Source organism: Hippocampus bargibanti, linkage group LG01 (genome assembly GCF_051943395.1).
Source record: "Hippocampus bargibanti isolate YZ-2025 linkage group LG01, ASM5194339v1, whole genome shotgun sequence".
NCBI classification, from domain to species: domain Eukaryota; kingdom Metazoa; phylum Chordata; class Actinopteri; order Syngnathiformes; family Syngnathidae; genus Hippocampus; species Hippocampus bargibanti.
In genome coordinates, this window is record NC_142734.1 from 26,546,828 (window position 1) to 26,568,726 (window position 21,899).

The window sequence follows — 21,899 nt, forward strand, 5'->3', positions numbered from 1 at the left end:
AAACATTCCACTACGTTCCGACGAGTCAGCTGCCGTCACTCTCGCTCGGAACGTGACAGCTACGCATGACAGGATGTTATTTTCTCTTAAAATATCTATCCAATGACACTTGCTCTCACTCCCACAGTCACATCACTAGATTTCACAGCCTCCTTATTCTTTAATATCGTACTAATCGTAGATTTCGCCCTGCTGTATTCCCTAGCCAGATCAGACACTCGCACACCTCCTTCATATTTTGCGATTATTTCTTTCTTAAATGCAATATTTGTACGCACTACTTTTCTTTTTTCACTTGTAGCAGCACTTACTTTCTTTGGAGGCATGATTAGGGGCTAAAACTCTTCGTACACCTATATTAAACGCTAGAGCAAAACGCAGCACGTCCGCAAGCGACAACAGTTGGTTACGAAGTGAGCGATACACCCGTACGCCGCTCAGCACCCTACCCTCGCGTACGCACAGGCGTCGTACCGGCGTTCGAACACCGAATGTTGTTCGATCTGCGAAGCAAGAATTTCACGAATATTTTGTTCGAACTCCGATTTGTTCGAACTGTGAGTCGTTCGAAAACCGAGGTTCCACTGTACATGCAGTCATTTATTGGAGGGGAAAACAGTCACATGGTTAATGTCTGCCTCAAAATCCACACGTTTGGGGTTAAACTACATGAATGTACAATGTCAGACATTTCTAAAGTCAGGCCTGAGGGCCAAATGCGGCCCGTGGTCAATTTTCATCCGGCCCGCAGCCTCCCGTCATGAAATCAATAATGTTTGGCCTGCATGTAGAATGAATGCAAGGGGCGGTAGCGTTGTTAGCTGTGTGTGCTAAGTGCTGCCATCTACAGACTTATTTAGGAACAGCAAATTAAAAAAAAAGTCATTCACAGAATCTTCTTCTTTTCCTTTTCGGCTTTTCCCTTCAAGGGGTCGCCACAGCAAATCAGTGTCCTCCATCTTTAGAGGTATGATACGCATGTTTGTTTTGGCCAAGCTAATACGTTGGATGCCCTTCCTGACACAACCGTCTGTATTTATCCGGGCTTGGGACCGGCACAAGAAGACATATGTCCCTTTGTGGCTACAGAACAAGCAACTCGCTCTCAGTAAAAGGCTCCCAAACACAAAATGGTAATTGGCACAGCAACATTCAAAAAAGCAAAAACTATACTCAGAATGAATGGCCTAATTCTCTAAAATGGTGATTTTCTGATTGAAAAAAAAATCTGAAATGGCAATTTTTCTATTTTTTAATTTTAAAATGGCAATTTTCTGTTTTTTCCCCAATTGTGATTTTGTAAATTTTAATTTTCTCATATGGCAAATATTCTACATAAAAAAATATAATGGCCATTTTCTATTTTTATTTTCTAAAAAGGCAATTTTCTAATTAAAAAAAAAAAATCTAAAATGGGGATTTTATGAATTAAAAAAAAAAATATATATATATATATATATATATATATATATATATATATATATATATAATAAAATCTGAAATTGCGACAATCAACAATGTCCATTCAATTTGGAAATGCATATTTCAAATGAACTAAAACACATACTATATCGCTGAAGATAGCTGAAATTAAAATAAAAAAGCAAGTGTGAAACAGAATGGCTCGCTGAAATGTATTTTCATGAATTGCTGTTATATGTCAAGAAAATCCGCCAAGGTTGCCCCCCTATATTTTTAACACACCAAATCTGGCACTCTTTGCAAAAACGTTTGGACACCGTTGTACTATGTCCACATTTTGCGGAATCGTTTTGAGGTAACGTCAACTCTGTGTGATTGACATCTCGGGGGTGCCGAGGGGGTGGGGTGCCCTGAACAGGAAATTTGGTTACGGTTGTCCGTTTTCGGAACATTCAAACAGGAAACGGGAAGTTACTGAAATGGCAACGCGAGTTAGCCTTTTAGCACTGACAGCCAACATCAAAGACATTGTGACATATTCACCGCAAGTACTAAAGGATGACACACGTGAGATTCTCCGGGAGTATATTAATGCCCTCTACTGGTGGTAAGTGTATAATAATACAATAATAAGTGTAATATACGTACAACGTTTATCTTCTGTTATTTAAAGGACAACCAACACCTCCGGACAAGTTGCATCCATAATTTGTAAAATGGCTTCAAATGACTTCTACTGAGCGTATTTTACAAAGATTCCACCGCATATAGCTATATTTTACGTTTTAAGACTCACGCTGAAGATTCCGGAAGTCTTGTTTTTGAGTTGGTGACGAGTCCTCACCCTACGTCACTGAAGGAACGCCCCTCACCGAGAAAGGATATACCTTGCATCACCTCAATGCATTTTGCGGTACTTTGTTTGGTCTGAAAACCTTGTTTTGCTCCATGTTGATGACGAAATTAGATGGAAAACACATAAATAACGTGATGGTGAATCATGTGTTTCACCTAGATTTATACAGTGTATTTGATGTTCGCTTACAAAACGTCCCAGGAGACAATTTACACGGAGCTTTGTCGCCCTCTTCTGCCTTTTTTTGGGTACTGTGAGTACTAAAGAGTTTGTCACTACATTTCTCTCCACATGCATCAAAATGACCAGAATAAATTCTTTAATCGATTGCAAACATGTATGCTTTCCTCTTCAGAACTATTTGAATCATATTCATAACTGGATGAGTAACAAGAAAGCATCTTTTCCGAATCTGAAGCCATTGTTTTGATTCTCCAGCAAGGCAAGACGTCTTGGGGTGACACCACGAACAAGGGGGCGGGACCTTTTGAAACTGGCCACTTCCGGGTTCAATTTGAAGTAGTTTTTGGACACTTTAAGTCATTTTTATTGGTGTTTTGCATTTGACTAAAAATATCATACTGTGTGTTTTGGTCACGCAGTTTTGGTTATTTTAGATGCTATAAAATGTTTTTCTGATGTCAGTTAGGAAACAAAAAAGTGATGTTGGTTGTCCTTTAAAGGACAACCAACACCTCTGGACAAGTTGTGTCCATAATTTGTAAAATTACTTCAAATGACTTCTACTGAGCGTATTTTACAAAGATTCCACCGCATATAGCTATATTTTACGTTTTAAGACTCGCGCTGAATATTCAATAAGTCTTGTTTTCAAGTTGATGACGAGTCCTCACGTCACGGAAGGAACGCCCCCTGACCGAGAAAGCGACACACAATGCATTTTGCGGTACTTTGTTTGGTCTGAAAACTTCGTGTTGATGGCGGAATTAGAAGGAAAACATAAATAACGCGATGGTGAATCGTGTGTTGCACCAAGACTACTATTTGATACTAATTGACACAAATTCCCAGCAGACAAATCAGCCCATTTCCAACGGAGCTTGGGTGCCATTTTTTGCATTTTCGGGGACACTACATTGCAGTCATTGACGGCTCTAATTGATATGGGAGGACTCCTTTACTCGATTGCAAACATTTATGCTTTCCTATTCAGAACTATTTGAATCATATTCATAACTGGATGAGTAACAAGAAAGCATCTTCTCCGAATCTGAACTCCGTGAACCCATTGTTTTTGATTCTTGAGCAAGGAAAGACGACTTGGCGTGACGTCACAAAACTGGCACCGGGACTTTCTGAAAATCCCCAGTTTCGAGCTGATTTGTGGCAGATTATTGGACACTAAGTCATTTTTAATTAGTGTTTTGCATTTGACTAAAAATATCAGCATGCGTGTTTTGGGTATTTTAGATGCTATAAAACGTTTTTCTGATGTCAGTTTGGGAACAAAAAATTGGTGTCGGTTGTCCTTTAAAGGCCAACCGATACCAACAAGACTTCCTGAATATTGAGCGCTAGTCTTAAAACATAAATTATAGCTATATGCGGTGGAATCCTTGTAAAATGCACTCAGTAGAAGTCATTTGAAGTGATTTTACAAATTATGGACACAATTTGTCCAGAGGTGTCGATTGTCCTTTAAAAGCCTGAATAAATGATGTTACCTCTACAGCCCTCAAATGTGTTATTTTCTTGTTCCCTTACCCTATTTCTTTCAATATGTGGCATGTAGCAATGAGTAACGGGATGTTTTAAGCCCCGAGGACCCAAAGTACTTTGGAAAAAAAACTTTCTTCGGTCTTTATTTCTATATAAAGTTTCTACATAGAGATATGATACAATGTGACATGATTGTAAACAACAATAAAGACGTATCCCTTTATACTCCCGACAGCAAAACGTCTGTTGCGACCGTCAACAGATCACAAAAAAAGAAAAAAAAAAATCACAAAGTTTGAACTGCTCAACGGGCCAATGCTAACGAAGCGGTTGATCAGCAGCAGCTAGTTAGCATTGGCACACGCAAACACACGTTCCTTTTTGATAGCTAAATGCTCGTTTTTGCTAAATAAGACGCCATTACACACATTTGGTCCGCAAAACCAGCAACGGATTGGTAAAGGGACAAAAACAAAAACAAAAATTAAGCGGAATTGCATGAGGACCATTTAAAGTCGCATTCTCAGACCAATCAAGATGCAGCATCAGGTAAAAGATTGGCTAAGCTTTTCCACCGAGTGACGATCAGAATGTGCGACATTCCCATTCGCATGCTCGTCATACAAGTTCACCAATTAGAAAATGGTTATAAAAATTATATACTCAATTCTATATATCATAAAAACACTTTTTCGATTCATTTTGGCACTGACCTCCGAGTGGTACCTGATAACCGCATTAGTTTACAGGTCATATCCAAACAACAATGTTAGTGCGGTTGGATAGCATCTGCATGCTAATGGAGCTAGCTGTAGCTATGACAATGTTTGACACAGAGAGAGAGAAAGAGAGAGAGAGAGATAGATAGAGAGAGTCCAAGATGTCGCTGAGTAGGCAGCTGTCAGCAAGTGCTGTCATGAGCCTTGCTTTTTTTGCTGTTTTTGTCTTGTTTTGTCTGTTTTTGTGTTTTATTTTGTCACTTTGTGTTGTTGTGCATCGTGTGGAATGGCATTTTTGGCCACGACATTCATCAAGGAGGAGATTATACTGAGCGGTTGTGCCTTTTCGGCAGCAACAATATGCCAGTGCTATTTTTGAATGGGAGGAATGTCGGTGCCATTTAACTATCGTTGCTGGACAGCTCTGGGGCGATTCTTCTTTTTTGCGCCTGTAATGGGCAGCATCTTAACTTTCGCGGCTTGGAATTGAAGCGGACCGGTTCTAATGTGGATAGACGAAACGTCAAGATTACTGTGGCAAGGGAAGGGGAGCCGGGGGACGACCACCGTGGCAGGAGGGAGAAGTCAAGGTTACCAGGGTTACAGAGGGCTAATGACGTGTTCATCATTGTGATATAAGGAAGAGTGGTTTGGTTACCGTGGTGATGAGCCAGCCGGGGGGGGGACACAGAAGGGGTGGCGGCACGGTGAGGATGACATCAGACACAATGGCTGCGTCAAGTCACGCTTGACTGGTTGCTCAGAGGTCATCGTCCATGCTGCTCCCCCGACTGCTGCAGCGCGACGCCCCGCACGACAACATGGGGTCGGCGCCGCCCGCGGGCGACATCAGGGCGACGTCCTCCATAAGGATGTCTCCAAAGTCATCCAGCGCCGCCAACCCCGCGTGGTTCATCAGGTCCGTGGCGAAGGCGTCTCCGCCGCTTTCAAGCTTGTTCAGCTCCTCCAAGCCAAGCGTGTCCGACGACTGCGTGACGGCGGAGAGGAAAGCCCGCGAGTCGGTCGGGGTGCCCTCGCCGCAAGAAAAAGCAACGCCATGGAGGCTTGCCTGAAGCTCCAATTCCTGGAAAATTCAGAAGTGCTCAAAGGTGGGATGATTGAGAGGTCGCTGTGGGAGGTGAGCCAGACCAACGTGTGATTGACGAGTGATTGCCACTGACCTGAATGCGCAGCATCAAGGTTCTGTTGGTGTGTTCCAATCTCTTGTGTCGTTCCTCCATGTCACGAGATCGTTGTTGTTCTTTCTGAAGTCTTCGGATATAATCCACCGAGGCCTTCAGGATGCTTCCTTTGTTCCACCTGGCGTCCCTGTCCAATCACAAGGCTTCGTTAGGGCACGCAATTTAATGAACGACAAGCCACCGCCCCCTGAACACTAACGGGTCAGGCGTCTTGGGGACGAGCGCACCGAGCTCTTTGATCCGGTCGTTGATGTTGAAGCGCCGCCGCCTCTCAACTGGAGTACAAAAGAAAAATGGCTGTTTAACGGTCTGCTCATTTCGGGTGTGGCTTGTTAGCCGAGAACTCACTTAGGTTGTGATTATCTTTCTTCTGCCGTTCCTTCATCAGCGCCTTTGCATCACCATCTGCAATACAAACGTTACGGAAAATCAGGACTTAAAATGTGATGTTTTTTACATTAAAAAATGGTTTTTTTCTTGGCCTTCTGGATTGTTTTTTCTTCTCTCTGGTTAAGAATGTCTGGCCCACATGTCGAATGAAGACATTGGGCAGTAGCGCTCTTAGCTCCGTGTGCTAAGTGATGCCAGCTATACTCCATTAGCAACCGCAAATTAGTATAGGAGTCATTGACTGAATGAGACCCCAAACGTTCTAAAATTGTGATTTTCTAAATAAAAAATAGATATATAAAATTATCGATGACAAGGTTTCTTCAGCCGTCATCTGTACAAATGTGAAGGTTTCGGACGCTTCGCCTCCTATCCAAGAGGCTTCGTCAGCGAACTAAAGTCTGACTGGTCGTATCGGCCCTATTTATATATCCCTAATGTCCAGACATGGTGGCGCCGGACACAGCTATGATAGGTCCCTACTCTCAGGTTGGGGGGGCAGAGGACCCCTCCCTGTGGCCCCACTGATTGTTCCTACATTCCTGACTAACGACTGGCCTATTACCCCCACTCCCACCGGTATCACCTCATCAGCATAACGACCCTCATCAGCATTACGAAAGTTGCCTAACCTGTTTTGCCTAAGCAGGCTATTGTATGAACGATCCAAATTGAACCTCACCCCACCTGACCGGTTTAATGAAGGATTTTGTTGTTTTATAAGAATCGCTTCTTTTACCCCCCTTTCAAACCATCGATATAAATAGGGCCGATACGACCAGTCAGACTTCAGTTCGCTGACGAAGCCTCTTGGATAGGAGGCGAAACGTCCGAAACCTTCACATTTGTACAGATGACGGCTGAAGAAACCTTCTCATCGATGGACCACTCCTGTACGACTGAGAGCTTACACAGACATATATAAAATTATTTACATTAAAGGACAACCGACACCATTTTTTGTTTCCTAGCTCTTCTTCTTTTCCTTTCGGCTTTTCCCTTCAGGGGTCGCCACAGGGAATCAATGTCCTCCATCTATCCCGGTTTTGTGCATCCTCTTCTCTCACACCAGCTACCTTCATGTCCTCTTTGACCACATCCATAAACCTCCTCTTCGGTCTTCCTCTCGGTCTCCTGCCTGGCAGTTCAAGACTCAGCATCCTTCTCCCGATATAGTCGCTCTCTCAACTCTGGACATGTCCAAACCATCTCAGTCTGGCCTCTCTGACTTTCTCTCCAAAGCCTCTAATATGAGTTGTCCCTCTGATATATTTATTCCTGATCCTATCCAACCTGGTCACTCCCAAAGAAAACCTCAACATCTTCAGCTCTGCTACCTCCAGCTCTGCTTCCTGTCTTTTCTTGAGCGGCACTGTCTCCAGTCCAAACAACATGGCTGGTCTCACCACTGTTTTATACATTTTTCTTTTCATCCGAGCTGAAACCCTTCTATCACACATCACACCTGACATTTTTCTCCAGCCGCTCCACCCTGCCTGGACACTCTTCTTCACCTCTTTTCCACACTCTCCATTGCTCTGGACAGTTTTTGTTTCCTAACTGACATCAGAAAAACATTTTATAGCATCTAAAACACCGGTGTCAAAGTCAAGGCCCGCGGGCCAAATCCGGCCCGCCACATCATTTTTTTTGGGGCCCGCGAAAGCAAATCAAACTTATTAAATTCCATGATGATTGCTAAAATCTGAGCCAAAATTTCATATTTTTGGATGTCAACCACAATAAAAGTCATTATTCTTGACTTCAGATTTGAAAACGAGTTATTCATTAATTTGCTGTGTGCTCTATATGTAATATTTGAAGGGATTTAAACATTCTAATGGGTTCCCCAAATTCATAATGGCCCTCGAGAGGAAACCATAACTATAATGTGGCCCGCGGCAAAAAATGACTTTGACACCCCTGATCTAAAGTATCCAAAACACGCAGGCTGATATTTTTAGTCAAATGAAAAACACCAATAAAAATGACATAAAGTCTTCCAAAACTACTTCAAAATGATTTGAGAATGTTTCATTTTCAGAGGGCCCCGCCCCCTTGTTCGTGACGTCACGCCAAGACGTCTTGCCTTGCTCGAGAATCAAAACAATGGCTTCAGATTCGGAGAAGATGCTTTCTTGTTACTCATCCAGTTATGAATATGATTCAAATAGTTTTGAAGTGGAAAGCATAAATGTTTGCAATCGATTAAAGTAGTCTTTCTGGGTCATTTTGAGGCGTCAGGACTGATGTGTAGCACCCAGAACAAGCAGAAGATGGCACCCAAGCTCCGTTGGAAATGGGCTGATTTGTGTCAACTAGTATCAAATAGTAGTCTTGGTGCAACACACAACGATTCACCATCGCGTTATTTATGTGTTTTCCTACTAATTTCGCCATCAACACGGATCAACACAAAGTTTTCAGACCAAACAAAGTACCCAAAATGCATTGTGTGTCGTTTTCTCGGTCAGGGGCGTTCCAAATGTGATGTCATGTAGGGGATCGTCATCAACTCAAAAACAAGACTTCCTGAATATTAAGCGCGAGTCTTAAAACGTTAAATATAGCTATATGCGGTGGAATCTTCTACGCTCAGTAGAAGTTATTTGAAGTGATTTTACAAATTATGGACACAATCTGTCCAGAGGCGTCGGTTGTCCTTTAAGTGAATATTCAACTTAAATTTTCAATGTCAATTCAATTTTGATCTGCATGTTTCAAACACATTCTTAAGATAACTGAAATATTAAAAACATCAAATGTGAAAGACAGAATGGCTCCGTGAAATGTATTCCAATTAATTGCTGTTATATGTAAAGAACGTAAGCCACAATTTTTTTAATTCAATTATCTAACTTAAAAAAACATTTCTGAAATGGCAATTTTGAATTGTTTTTCTAAATTAGCAATTTTCTAATTAAAAAAATATCTAAAACTTCAATTTTTTTAATTAAAAAAAGAAAAATCTAATATTTCAATTGTAATTTTTTTTAGATTTGTGAAAATTACAATTTTCATTTTTTTGTATATTTTTTTTAAATGGCGATTTTCTAATGAAAAGAAATCTGAAATGGCAACAATCAACAAAAGGAGTAAAGTTGACTATCAATGTCCAATTCAATTCAACTAACTCAACTCAAAAAAGCAGATGCGAAGCACAGAATGGCTCGCTGAAATTGATTAAAATTAATTGCTGTGATATGTAAATAACATATGCCAAGGTTGTCCCCCTCCCTACATTTTTAACACACCAAATCTGGCTCCCTTTGCAAAAACTTTGAACACCCCTGCCCGAAGCGTTCAATTTTTTTTCTGTAATGACCCCCTCCCGATCAACTTATGTCACCTACCATAGAAATAAAATTTATAGGAAAACTCTGGATTTTTTTTTTATGACAGGTGTTTCCTGGGAAAAAAAAAAAGTTTATTTTTTACAAAGAGGGCGCATACATTTGTACAGTGATACCTTGGCTTACAAACTTCATTGGTTCCCAGACAGAGTGTGTAAGGCGAAAAGTGTGTATCCCAAAAATTAATTTCCAATAGGAAACCATTAAAATGAGAATAAGCAGTTCCCAAGTCCCCATAAAACATAATTTTCTATTTTTTAATTTTCTAAGCCTTAAAACTACACAAAATATACCTTATTTTGTGTGTAATAAATGTGCTATGGTATTATAATTAAAGAAATAAACTGTACTGTATAATGAAGTTGTTTTATTTACCTTTGTGATGGTCGTTGATGGCTTGATGGAATGGAGTGGCCGGTTTCATCAGCGTTAAGCAATTGATGAGGAACGAAGCCTTCGTCTTTCACCATCTTGAGGAATGATCCCTTGTAGGTGCTTTCCCTGCGATAATTTTACCTTGTTCCTCATCAATTGTGTTCTGCTTAGCTGGGTTGATATCTTTTTGCATCAAGTGTACAGATGACTTGTGCGGGTTATTTGTGGAGCCTGATTGATGGGATATTTTAACCTTCCAGTCCACACTCTGCTTTTGAACAACTAAGTTGAAACGAGTCCAAATTTCACTGTTTTCTATCCATTTTCTCACCATTTCACTTTTTTTTCACGTTTGTTTTTGTTTCAAGCTCTGTCGTCTCCCTTTCGTGTGTGTGTGTTTTCTCACTCTCTCTCTGTTGTCTGCCTGTCTCTTTAATGTTTAACACCCCCCCCCCTCACTGCTGCGTTCTTGAGCAATCGCGTGGCTTTAACCGAAGACGGCATTTTGTTCTCTCTCTGTCTGTAACCCCCACCTCCTCACTGCTGCGTTCTTGACCAATCACGTGGCTTTACCGAAGACTGGGGGCGGGGTATAGTGGACAAAACAGTCGGCCACCATTTTCTTGTGAGAACAGGCTCATTCGCGAACGACATTTGCAGCTCCGTGTGTATCCCAAAAAATAGTTTGTATGCCAAAATAAAATGTTCATAAATGTAACGTTCTTAAACCGAAATGTTCGTAAGCCAGTGGGTTCGTAAACCGAGGTATCACTGTACTTGTTCTTTTCAAAGGAGAAGAGATCTTGTTGAACTTTGCCGATTGTGTGATTATCTTGACGTTCACTAAACAGGAAGTCAGAACTGATGACAATGTCAAATTTGTGCCGAAGGATGTCATTGTGCTGACTGAGGAAACAGGAGAAAGCACATGCTATGTCCTTGTACCAGTCGAAATAATCTCCCCCACTGATTTTGGTGCCTTATGTTTCTTCTTAAATTCACAGAAAATTAAAATAATAAAATAAAGTACTATACAGTGCTTTATATTATCACATTGTATTCCATTAAAAAAAAAAGAACCGGTTCGTGGTTGGAAAATAATTTAACATTATTTAATAATAAAAATAGATTTCATTCCTAAGCGCCTTTAAAAACTCAAGGTCACTTTGTAGCCACAGTTTATTTCTGCGGGTCAGCAGCGGCAGCCACACACGCCAGCATTCACTCAACCGGAAGTAACTCAAATAGATATCTATCTAGCAAAGAGATAGCTATTGTCTATCTATTCGATTTAGTTGAGTCAAAGAAGATTCCACTCTTGTAACCATGGAAATGGCAAAGAGGCGGCAACCCACGGCGGCAACCCACTGTTTGGCTCCGGTTTGACGCCGAGCAGGTCGGCCGGACAGCTGTTACTAACGGCGACCGCAGGCGTGGCTTTCCCGCCGCTTTCCCCGTAGCCGTCCGCCATGTTTCCCCCCACCACCGGCATCTGGAACAACCAATCAAAGCACAGAGTCAAAATGCTGAGCGACAAAATTGCAAAGGAGGCTAAGGTGACCACGATGAGCATCGACAAACAGAAACAAGAAGTCGAACAGCAGGGACAGCCGACTTGTAGAGAATTTGGGTGTGCAGGCACATTTCGACATAAAGTCAAACCTGGGTTTTCGGCCATAAACTGTTCCAGAAACTTGTTTGAAAACCGATTTGGTCAAAAACCCAAACAGCATTTCCCATTATAATCAATGTCTGCTTTTTTTCATCGTCATTGAACAATATAAACACTCGTGCTCACGCTACACGAGGATAATACGTCGGTCCCAATGAGGCGCGACACGAGGAAGTGACGTATAAGGAAGCGGAGGGGAGTCCAGTGGTGCATTCAAGTGCGCTCTGTTTGGTCCGGAACCTATTTTTGGTTGTAAACCAAGGCATTGAAAAAAATGACATTTTTGGTCTAAAACCAAATTGGACGAGAACCGAGACGTTTGAAAATCCAGGTTTGACTGTCAAATCTTTATTCAACAATACCGACACATTTGTATTGTTGAAACTTGTTCGAAAACCGATTTGGTTGAAAACCGAAAGATCACTTACCATTACAATCAATATTTAAAAAAATAATTTGTTGCAAGTCTAAAAAAAACTTTTTTTAAAGGACAACCGACACCATTTTTTTGTTTCCTAACTGACATCAGAAAAACACTTTATAGCATCTAAACTACCCAAAACATGCAGGCTGATATTTTAGTCAAATGCAAAACACAGATAAAAATAACTTAGTGTCCCAAAACTACTTCAAAATGACCGAGGAAATGGTGAGTTTCAGAAGGTCCCGCCCCGTTGTTCGTGACGTCACGTCAGGACCAGCAGACATTTAAACAGCTTCTTCTCCCAAGCCTTTAACTCTTCGAACAGTAGCCCAAATGGAACTGTATAGTGCCTCTTTGCAATTTTTTGATGATGATACTGGTGCAGCGTGTTCGACCGGAAACAAATTCCTTGTGTGTTCTACATACTTGGCAATAAAGATGATTCTGATTCTGACGTCTTGCTTTGCTCGAGAATCAAAACAATGGCTTCAGGTTCGGAGAAGATGCTTTCTTGTTACTCATCCAGTTATGAATATGATTCAAAGAGGAAAGCATAAATGTTTGCAATTGATTAAAGAAGTCCTTCCGTATCAATTCGAGCCGTCAGGACTGCAATGTAGCGTCCCAGAAAATGCACAAGATGGCGCCCAAGCGCCGTTGGAAATGGGCTGATTTGTCTGCTGGGAATTTGTGTGAACTAGTATCAAATAGTAGTCTTGATGCAACACACAATGATTCACCATTGCGTTATTTATGTGTTTTCCTTCTAATTTCGCCATCAACACGGATCAACACGAAGTTTTCACACCAAACAAAGTACCGCAAAATGCATTGTGTGTCGCTTTCTCGGTCAGGGGCGTTCCAGACGTGACGTCATTTACCCGAAAACAAGACTTCCTGAATATTCATCGCGAGTCTTACAACATAAAATATCGCTATATGCCGTGGAATCCTTGTAAAATACGCTTAGTAGAAGTCATTTGAAGTGAGTTTACAAATTATGGACACAACTTGTCCAGAGACATCAGTTGTCCCTTAAAGCACTATTTAATATTCAAGGCACGCAGTAACATTTCACAACTTTGGCTGTTTTCTGCACGGGTGCCTTTCGATTAAAGTACAGCCAAACCTCTGTTTGCGACCATAATCCGTTCCAGAATCCTGTTTGAAAAACGATTTGGTGTAAAATCGAAACAGCACTTCCGATTATAATCAATGTAAAAAAAATATTCCGTTCCAAGTCTAGAAAACAACCTTTTTTAAAGCACTTTTTAACTATTGTCCAGCACTTGCGGACATCTCATCCAAACACATCTGCTTCTTAGTAAAAAAAAAACTATTCAACAGTACTAATGCGTCTGTCTCAATGAGACGTGACACGAAGAAATGACGTATTAGGAGGAAGTGAATGGGATTCCAGTGGTGCATTCAGGTGCGCTCAGTTTGAACGAAAACACATTTTTGGTTGTAAACCAAGGCGTAGAAAACAAAAAATGTTTGGTCGAAAACCGAATTGGTCAAGAACAGAAACACTCAAAAATTGACGTTTGACTGTATATTAATAGGCTGAAGCTATCTCACGCACATGAACACCATCGCATTATTACTCGTGGATGCAGGATTTTTTTTCCCAGCCAACGAAACATACCTCTCTCGTATTTATGCTATGTCCGCCCCAACATATTTGCCAGCATTTCTTCCAGCGCCATTCAATTCAAGTCAAGGCAATTCGATGAAACGGTGCAGCGTGCAGTGCATCCAAACGCCGCCGAAGAGCCGCTCATTTCACTGATACGCTAGACCAGGGGTGTCCAAAGTCGGTCCTCGAGGGCCGCCGTCCTGCCTGTTTTCTAGCTCTCCCAGGAGCAACGCACCTGATTCAAATCATCAGGACCATTTTGATGCTGCTTCAGAGCTGACTGATAAGCTGATCATTTGAATCAGGTGTTGCTCCCCTGCGCTAGACTTAAAGGACAACAGACACAATTTTTTTGTTTCCTCACTGACATCAGAAAAACGTTTTATAGCATCTAAAATACCCAAAACAGGCAGGCTGATATTTTTAGTCAAAGGCAACACACCAATAAAAACGACTTAAAGTGTGCTAAAACTGCAAAAAAATTGAGCTGCGAATTGGGCATTTTAAGAAAGTCCCGCCCCCAGTTCGTGATGTCACGCCAAGACGTCTTGCCATGCTCGAGAATCAAAACGATGGCTTCAGATTCGAAGAAGATGCTTTCTTGTTACTCATCCAGTTATGAATATGATTCAAATAGTTCTGAAGAGGAAAGCATAAATGTTTGCAATCGATTAAAGAAGTTCTTCTGGGTCATTTGAGGCATCAGGACTGATGTGTAGCGTCCCAGAAAATGCAGAAGATGGCGCCCAAGCTCCGTTGGAAATGGGCTGATTTGTCTGCTGGGAATTTGTGTCAGCGAATATCAAATAGTTGTCTTAGTGCAACACACAACGATTCATCATCGCGTTATTTATGTGTTTTCCTTCTAATTTCGGCATCAACACGAAGTTTTCAGACCAAACAAAGTCCCGCAAAATGCATTGTGTGTTACTTTCTCAGTCAGGGGCGTTCCCTCCGTGACGTGATGTCAGGAATTGTCACCAACTCAAAAACAAGGCTTCCTGAATATTCAGCGCAAGTCTTAAAACGTAAAATATAGCTATATGCGGTGGAATCTTTGTAAAATACAGTCAGTAGAAGTCATTTGAAGTAATTTTACAAATTATGGACACAATTGTCCGGGGGCGTCGGTTGTCCTTTAAATCAACTCAACTTTTTACACGCTTTCCCTCGACACAGCCAATTAGGCGTCGGTATGTGCAACGTCACAAACGAGCGGTTGCACACTCACAACTCTTTGTAAATGCACATTCAAAAGGCAGTTTCCCATCCTAAGCGATCGTTATGACTTTCTTGGAGCTCAGTCACAGATGTTGATGCTAAACACTAACTTGGCAAGATCAACAGAAAACATGTCACGTCATGGCCATTTTCACCTGGTTCGAAATCATAAAACTTGCACGTGTGTATCGCATACAGCAGCTCAAAAAAAGTTGATATAAAACAATAACAACAAAAAGTTTGTCGCCCTTTTGCAACATTTCAGAACAAAAAAAACATTACCTCTGCTTTAAGTCTCCTCTTATCATGCTCCTGCAGGAAAACTAAAATCCTCATGGCTTTGCACGCATGCACAGACACACAACCACTCACAGACACAGACATACACGGACACACAAATGCAAATCAGCGGTAACGACTTCGGTCTGTTTCTCTTCTGCGACTGTTAAAAAAATGAGGAAACGTCCACTGAGAAGAAACAAAAAGAAAAGCCAAACTTCCCTTGGCTGCCTTATTACCTCACTCACAAAAAAAGACATACGCAAGTGCCCAGGAAGAGGAAGAAGGAGTCAGAGCTGTGTAAGCATCACCAAAGGCGGGAAAACGCCACCTCATCAATTTTGGTTTCTGCTTCGCCCTCACAATCACACACAAAAATACACACAATCACACTCTTAAAGGACAACCGACGCCTCCGGACAAGTTGTGTCCATAATTTGTAAAATCGCTTCAAATGACTTCTACTGAGCGTATTTTACAGAGATTCCACCGCATATAGCTATGTTTTACGTTTTAAGACTCGCACTGAATATTCCGGAAGTCTTGTTTTTGAGTTGGTGACGAGTCCTCACGTCACGGAAGGAACGCCCCTGACCGAGAAAGGACACATTGTAGCAGTCCTTTCATCACATCAATGCATTTTGCGGTACTTTGTTTGGTCTGAAAACTTCGTGTTGATCCGTGTTGATGGAGAAATTAGAAGGAAAACACATAAATAACGCGATGGTGAATCCTTGTGCGTTGTGAGAACATTTTTGAGCCATTTTTGCACGGAGCTTTGTCGCCATCTTCTGCCTCTTTTGGGTGCTACATACCCCACCCCAGATACCTCAAAATGACACGGAATAAATTCCTTAATCGATTGCAAACATGTATGCTTTCCTCTTCAGAACTATTTGAATCATATTCATAACTGGATGTGTAACAAGAAAGCATATTCTCTGAATCTGAAGCCATTGTTTTGATTCTCGAGCAAGGCAAGACGTCCTGACGTGACACCACGAACAAGGGGGCGGAACCTTCTGAAACTGGCAACTTCCGGTTTCAAATTGAAGTAGTTTTTAGACACTAGGTCATTTTTATTGGTGTTTTGCATGTGACTAAAAATGTACTGCGTGTTTTGGGTATTTTAGATGCTATAAAACGTTTTTCTGATGTCAGTTAGGAAACAAAAAAGTGATGTTGGTTGTCCTTTATAACTGTATTGCAATTAAAACATTATCCGGTCACTGTAAAGTGACCTTGAGAGTTTAGAAAGGCGCTTAAAAATGAAATGTATTATTATTATTATTATTATTATAAATATCTCTCTCTCTCTCTTTCTCTCTCTCTCTCTGTTTATCTCTCTCACTCTCTCTCTCTTGCTCTCACTCTCTCTTGCTCTCTCTCAATCTCCCTCTTTCTCTCACTCTCTCTCGCTTTCTCTCTCGCTCTCTGTCTTTCCTCTATCCTCTCACTCTCCTCTCTGTGTCTGCCAGTTTCTCTCTCTCTATCTATCCTTATCTCCCTCTCCCAAATTGTCATAAGTTCAACCCCCCCGCCACCCCCACACACACACAGAGCAGGCATGAGAGGAAAGAGGCTGAGCATTACCGTTGTGGCAAACTGCTGCCGCGAGTCGAGCAAGGTGATGAAGTCGTCGCTGAGGCTGGACTCCAGGCTGATGATGTCATCGATGACCGTCTCCTCCATCTCAAATAAACCGATCAGAAAGGATTTGTGGGTTGAATTACGCCGAGTCTGAACACAGACTTCTCAGAGACAAGACCGATGAAGTTGGTCTCGAAAAACAACGCATGGACTCTTTTTGCACAAACGTCAATCGCTAACAAGGGCCTTGTTGTACAGTCAAACCTGGGTTTTCAAAGGTCTTGGTTCTTGAACAATTGGGTTTTTGACCAAAAACTTTGGAGTTCTCGACCAAAGGGAGCACACATGAATGGACCACTCTACTCACCTCCGCTTCTTATACGTCACTCGCTCGTGTTGCGTCTCATTGTCACCGATACATTCGTATTGTTGAATAAATTGAAGCAGACGTGTTTGGCGGAGACATGGAACAGATTAATTTTTTTTACATGCATTATAATGGCAAGTGTGACTTTGATTTTCAACCAAATCGGTTATCGAACAGTTTTCTGGAACGGATTATGGTCAAAAACCATGGTTTGACTGTACTTTAATCGAAAGGCACCTTTGCAGAAAGCAGCCAAAGTTGTGAAATGTCACAGCGTGCCTTGACTTTTAAATAGCAGCACCAATGTGTTTGTTAAAAAAAAAAAGGTCACAATAAAGAATTTCACTCCACTTGTACAAAACCTTGTCCGCCAAGTGTGTCCTGTTTTTGCTTCGTGTTGCCATTTTAGTCCACATCCCAACATGAGTCATAAATTGAAGCAACAAAGTGCCCCCCTTGGCGTTACCTCCACTTTGGGGCTGCTGAGAGCATTCCGGCTGCTATGGGAGGAATCCGACGACGGTCCCAAAGCGTCGCCACTGGCCGGCCTGATGGCGGAGGACAGGTACTGTCGGACCTGCTGCTTCTGGGCCTGCTGGATGTGGTACCGGGTTGGGTTTTCCAAGTGGGTCTGCACCTGAGTGGTGGCGGGAGCTCAGAAAGTAGCACATGTGCCGACACCATGCAAGAAATTTCGAGCTCACAGGCAAATTGGTGTTCGGAGATCGCAATACTGTCTCAGTCTTTCCAGTCTTGTCAATTAAAGACAAAAGAAGCGGAGTGTGTCACTAAACTGTGACATTAAATATTTACTTGACTGTACCAAACAAACGCTTTAGTTGAGTGCCGGAGGCGTACGGAAAAGTGGAAAAATGAACAAAATGGGCCACATTAAAATTTGCTAGCGACTGAGCTTGCTCGCGACTGGGATAGCTAGCAACCGGGCGAACCAGCAACCGAGCGAGCTAGCGACCGAGCAAGCTAGCTCTGTTACTATTTAGCTAATTTGCTAATCCCTGATATCCCAGGAGACAAAGTCAAAGCCCAGGGGCCAAATCTGGTTCGCCACATCATTTTATTTGGCCCACGAAAGCATATCCAAAATGTTAAGTGCCATGATGCTTCTTCTTGACTGCTTTATTTCCTGTATAGCAGGTGTCAAAGTCATTTTTTGCCGCGGGCCACATTGTAGTTATGGTTTCCTCTCGAGGGTCGTTATGAATTTGGGGAACCCATTAGAATGTTTGAATACCTTCAAATATTACATATAGAGCACACAGCAAATTAATGAATAACTCGTTTTCAAATCTGAAGTCAAGAATAATGACTTATTGTGGTTGACATCCAGAAATATTAAATTTTGGCTCAGATTTTAGCAATCATCATGGAATTTAACAAGTTTGATTTGCTTTCGCGGGCCGAAAAAAATGATGTGGCGGGCCGGATTTGGCCCACGGGCCTTGACTTTGACACCTGTGCTGTATAGGATAGTTGTCCATTTTAAGCGCTTTGTTACAGCTTCAGTTGTTTTTAAAGTGCTATATAAATCAATATGTATTGGATGTATTGTATTGTACTGTTGTATTAAGTTCATCCTGTCTAGTTGATATCTAAGTATACGCCGAAACATGTCAGGTATTTGAAACACCTACAATACACTGTCAGTAAGATAAGAATCTGTTTTAAATTAGGTATTGTATTGTATTGCTAAAGTCCAAACAAAAATTTCAAATTGTCCCATGTAAACATCAATAAGTCATTATGTTTGACTTCAGATTGTAAAACAAGTTATTCATTAATTTGTTGTGCGCTTTGTATGTAATACACGGCGGGGATGAAACATTCTAATAATGGCTTCCCCAAATTCATAACAGCTGCTCCAGAGGAAACCGTAAATGCAATATGGCCCATTACAAAAAAATATTTTGACACCCTTGGTCACGTTTTGCACCATCAAACAATTTAAGCAAGTCCAACAATTGACCACCACTTAGGCCTCAAACCTCAGCTTCGTACCTTCAGCACCTCGACAGGGACCTGCGCCGGAGGTCCGCAAAGTGACCCGCTGACGTAAACGGGCGACGACGGAGAGACGGCGGGCAACCGCAGAAGCTGCTGCTGCGCTTCCTTCTGCTCCTCCTCGAGGGCCTGCCGACGCATCAGATCCTGACGCATCAGGACCCTGTGGGACAGAGCGGCATCAGGATTGTGCCCCTGCGGTCACACAACAGAACCCGCTGTGTACCTGGAGGACATCGCCACGGGCACAGGCGAAGAGGAGGACAAGGTGGTGGAAGAGGAGCCACTTGCCGAAGCACTGAGGAGACAAGACGAGGCACAAATGGCCCTTTAAGATTGCGAGACAAATTTCCGAGATGTCAAGTGTCATCACATCGCCACACGGCACCCGGAGGCCAAGCTAGCGGTCAGTCAGGTTACTTGCTGCGGATGGGCTGACTCTTGATCTCGTAGAAGGTTTCACAGTCTGTTGGCAGCAGAGCGTCCACCTCAATATCAGCGACGATGCCGGATTCCACCCTAGAAGGGTCCAGACATAAGCACTGAACAAGAGACTTCTCAGTTGTCTTTTAAACGCCGCCCGCGTATGAAGCAAAACCATTTAGTGTGAAATCACGTAAAATCAGAGTGATTTTATTTGAGAGGCATTGAGTTACTTGATATTTCATCTTGAACACTTTGGTGACTGAATGATGACGACGGACTGTTTTAAATCAATTTAATTTGCCATGACACCACATACTGAAATTAATTGTATTTTTTTTATTTTTGTTGGTGGTGTTGAGTAGCCTTAAATCCGTATACGGCAGAAAATATTTCAAGTTAGTATACAACAGAGTTTAGAGGCAGATAAGCGTCCGTTTAGAGGCAGATAAGCGTCCCAGTTTGAGGATCTTGTTATTTTGACTTTTCTTCGACGACGTAATGATTACATCATACCACATCTTGGAGGAGCATCGGCATCCTGTAAAAACTCAACATTCAGGATAAAATTTGCCAATCGGTGCGATTTCCGGGTGCGCCTGAGCAGCCAATAAAAGAAAAAGTAAAGCCAGCGGAACAAATAACGGTGACTCACCGAAGCACGTTGAGACTTTCAGCCGAGTCCAGGATGACGAACACTGTCTGGGGCTCGAGCGCACTCCGGCCCTGGTCACCGCTCGATTCCCGGTCGGCACTAATGGATGTCATTTCTCCAGCAGCACCAAAGATACGGAGTTCCCAAGCTGACTGAAATGAACACAGCGGAAAGAAGCCCGATTTCCCAGCAGCCTCCACGCCCACACGTACACACCAATGTGCAGTCGCACATAGACGTAAAGAGCAAAGATCGGTCAGGTTCGGCTTAGTTTCGACGAAACATTTGCGAAAACACAAATAGGGAAGATACGTAGAGCAACTTGTGATGATAATACTGATAAATATTAATTATTGAACATGTTTTCAGTTTTTTCCATCAATAAATTTATAGAACTTGAAATGAGGAAGCTCAACCCCGAATTCTTGTTTTCTATCTCTATGCACAAGCCGGATTGATACGGAAAAGGCCGATCGCCCAAAATCCAACAGCATCACAGCTTCAAAACGTAACAGCCAATCAGACGTCGCTCTGCTTTCTCCTGTCCTGCTGCTTGGGGGCCATTTTGTTTGTTTTTGTCAATCGCTTGGGTGTTGTAGGGAAAATCCAATGTGACGTCAAGTAATCGGCTGACCTATATGGACAGATGAAATGACCAATTAACAAATCTGGATGAGGAGGGAGAGGCGGGTCTGCGCGTCTGTTTTTCTGTCAACCGGATTAAATAAATACCTTAAAGTACCCCCCCACACACACAAACAGCCTTAAAAGATTAAAAACAGTATTGCGCCATAGATGGATGTCATCCAGAGTCTAATTTTATTTTGTTTTCATTATGCTTATGTTTCATTTGTACTGAAAACTAAATGTTGAGAGATAAAAGCTACGAGAGATAAAAGCTACGTCGAATAACAAAAGGAATTGTATCACATTCCACTGACAAAGATGTTGAAGCAAAATCAAGGATGCAAACTATGCAGTGACCAAAACAGTGATCCCCACTACTTCGGGTTCGCTTATCGCGGGTTTGGTGCATCACGGATTTGAAAAAAAAAAAAAACTTCAGAAAAACATGCCAAATGACTCAGAGGTTTTGTACATGGCTGTAGCTTGATTGTTTCCCATCTCTGAGTTGACCAATGACAGAACTGATGATTTATAGCCATATGAATTGGCTGTGCATCTTCTCAGCCAATTCATCCTCTCATCCAATTCCCGCCAAACATTCTCTGTCTAATCACATGGGTTACTGTTTGATCACTCTATTCATTTGCTTGCCTTGATCAGTGCTTCCGATTTAGTGGTTGTGTGTGTGGGGGGGTGTTACTGTTTGATCAGTTTAATCAAGTGCTTTCCTTGATCAGTTCTTGCCATTTAGTGAGTGAGTGAGTGTGTGTGTGTGTGTGTGTGTGTGTGTGTGTGTGTGTGTGTGTGTGTGTGTGTGTGTGTGTGTGCGCGCGCGCGGGTTGTGCGTGTGTCAGGGGGAAGTGTTTGTGTGTGTGTGTCAGGGGGAAGTGTGCGTTTGCACGAGAGAGAGAGAGAGAGAGAGAGAGAGAGAGAGAGAGAGAGAGAGAGAGAGAGAGAGAGAGAGAGAGAGAGAGAGAGAGAGAGAG

General features: G+C 42.2%; 1 protein-coding gene across 1 annotated transcript; it reads right to left on the reverse strand.

Annotated features, from left to right (window-relative positions):
• Positions 1-1,457: 1,457 nt before the first annotated feature.
• Positions 1,458-20,565, reverse strand: tfe3a (transcription factor binding to IGHM enhancer 3a). Its single transcript, XM_089006071.1, has 11 exons — positions 20,287-20,565; positions 19,629-19,727; positions 19,435-19,506; positions 19,206-19,371; positions 17,656-17,826; positions 16,826-16,924; positions 11,366-11,489; positions 6,228-6,284; positions 6,079-6,154; positions 5,859-6,006; positions 1,458-5,761 (listed from the first exon to the last, which is right to left on the reverse strand). The coding sequence occupies exons 1-11, from the start codon at positions 20,397-20,399 to the stop codon at positions 5,438-5,440; spliced, it is 1,449 nt and encodes a 482-aa protein (XP_088862197.1). The 5' UTR covers positions 20,400-20,565; the 3' UTR covers positions 1,458-5,437.
• Positions 20,566-21,899: the final 1,334 nt, after the last annotated feature.

Bases quoted from the DNA above. Each gene is read 5' to 3' on its own strand.
- tfe3a (XM_089006071.1), bottom strand. From the start codon at position 20,399: ATGACATCCATTAGTGCCGACCGGGAATCGAGCGGTGACCAGGGCCGG. The intron at 16,925-17,655 runs GTAACGCCAAGG...GGTTTATTTGAG, and splicing joins TCAGCAGCCCCAAAGTGGAG to ATGGAGGAGACGGTCATCGA. The intron at 6,007-6,078 runs GTTAGTGTTCAG...GTGATTGGACAG, and splicing joins GTCCCCAAGACGCCTGACCC to GGACGCCAGGTGGAACAAAG.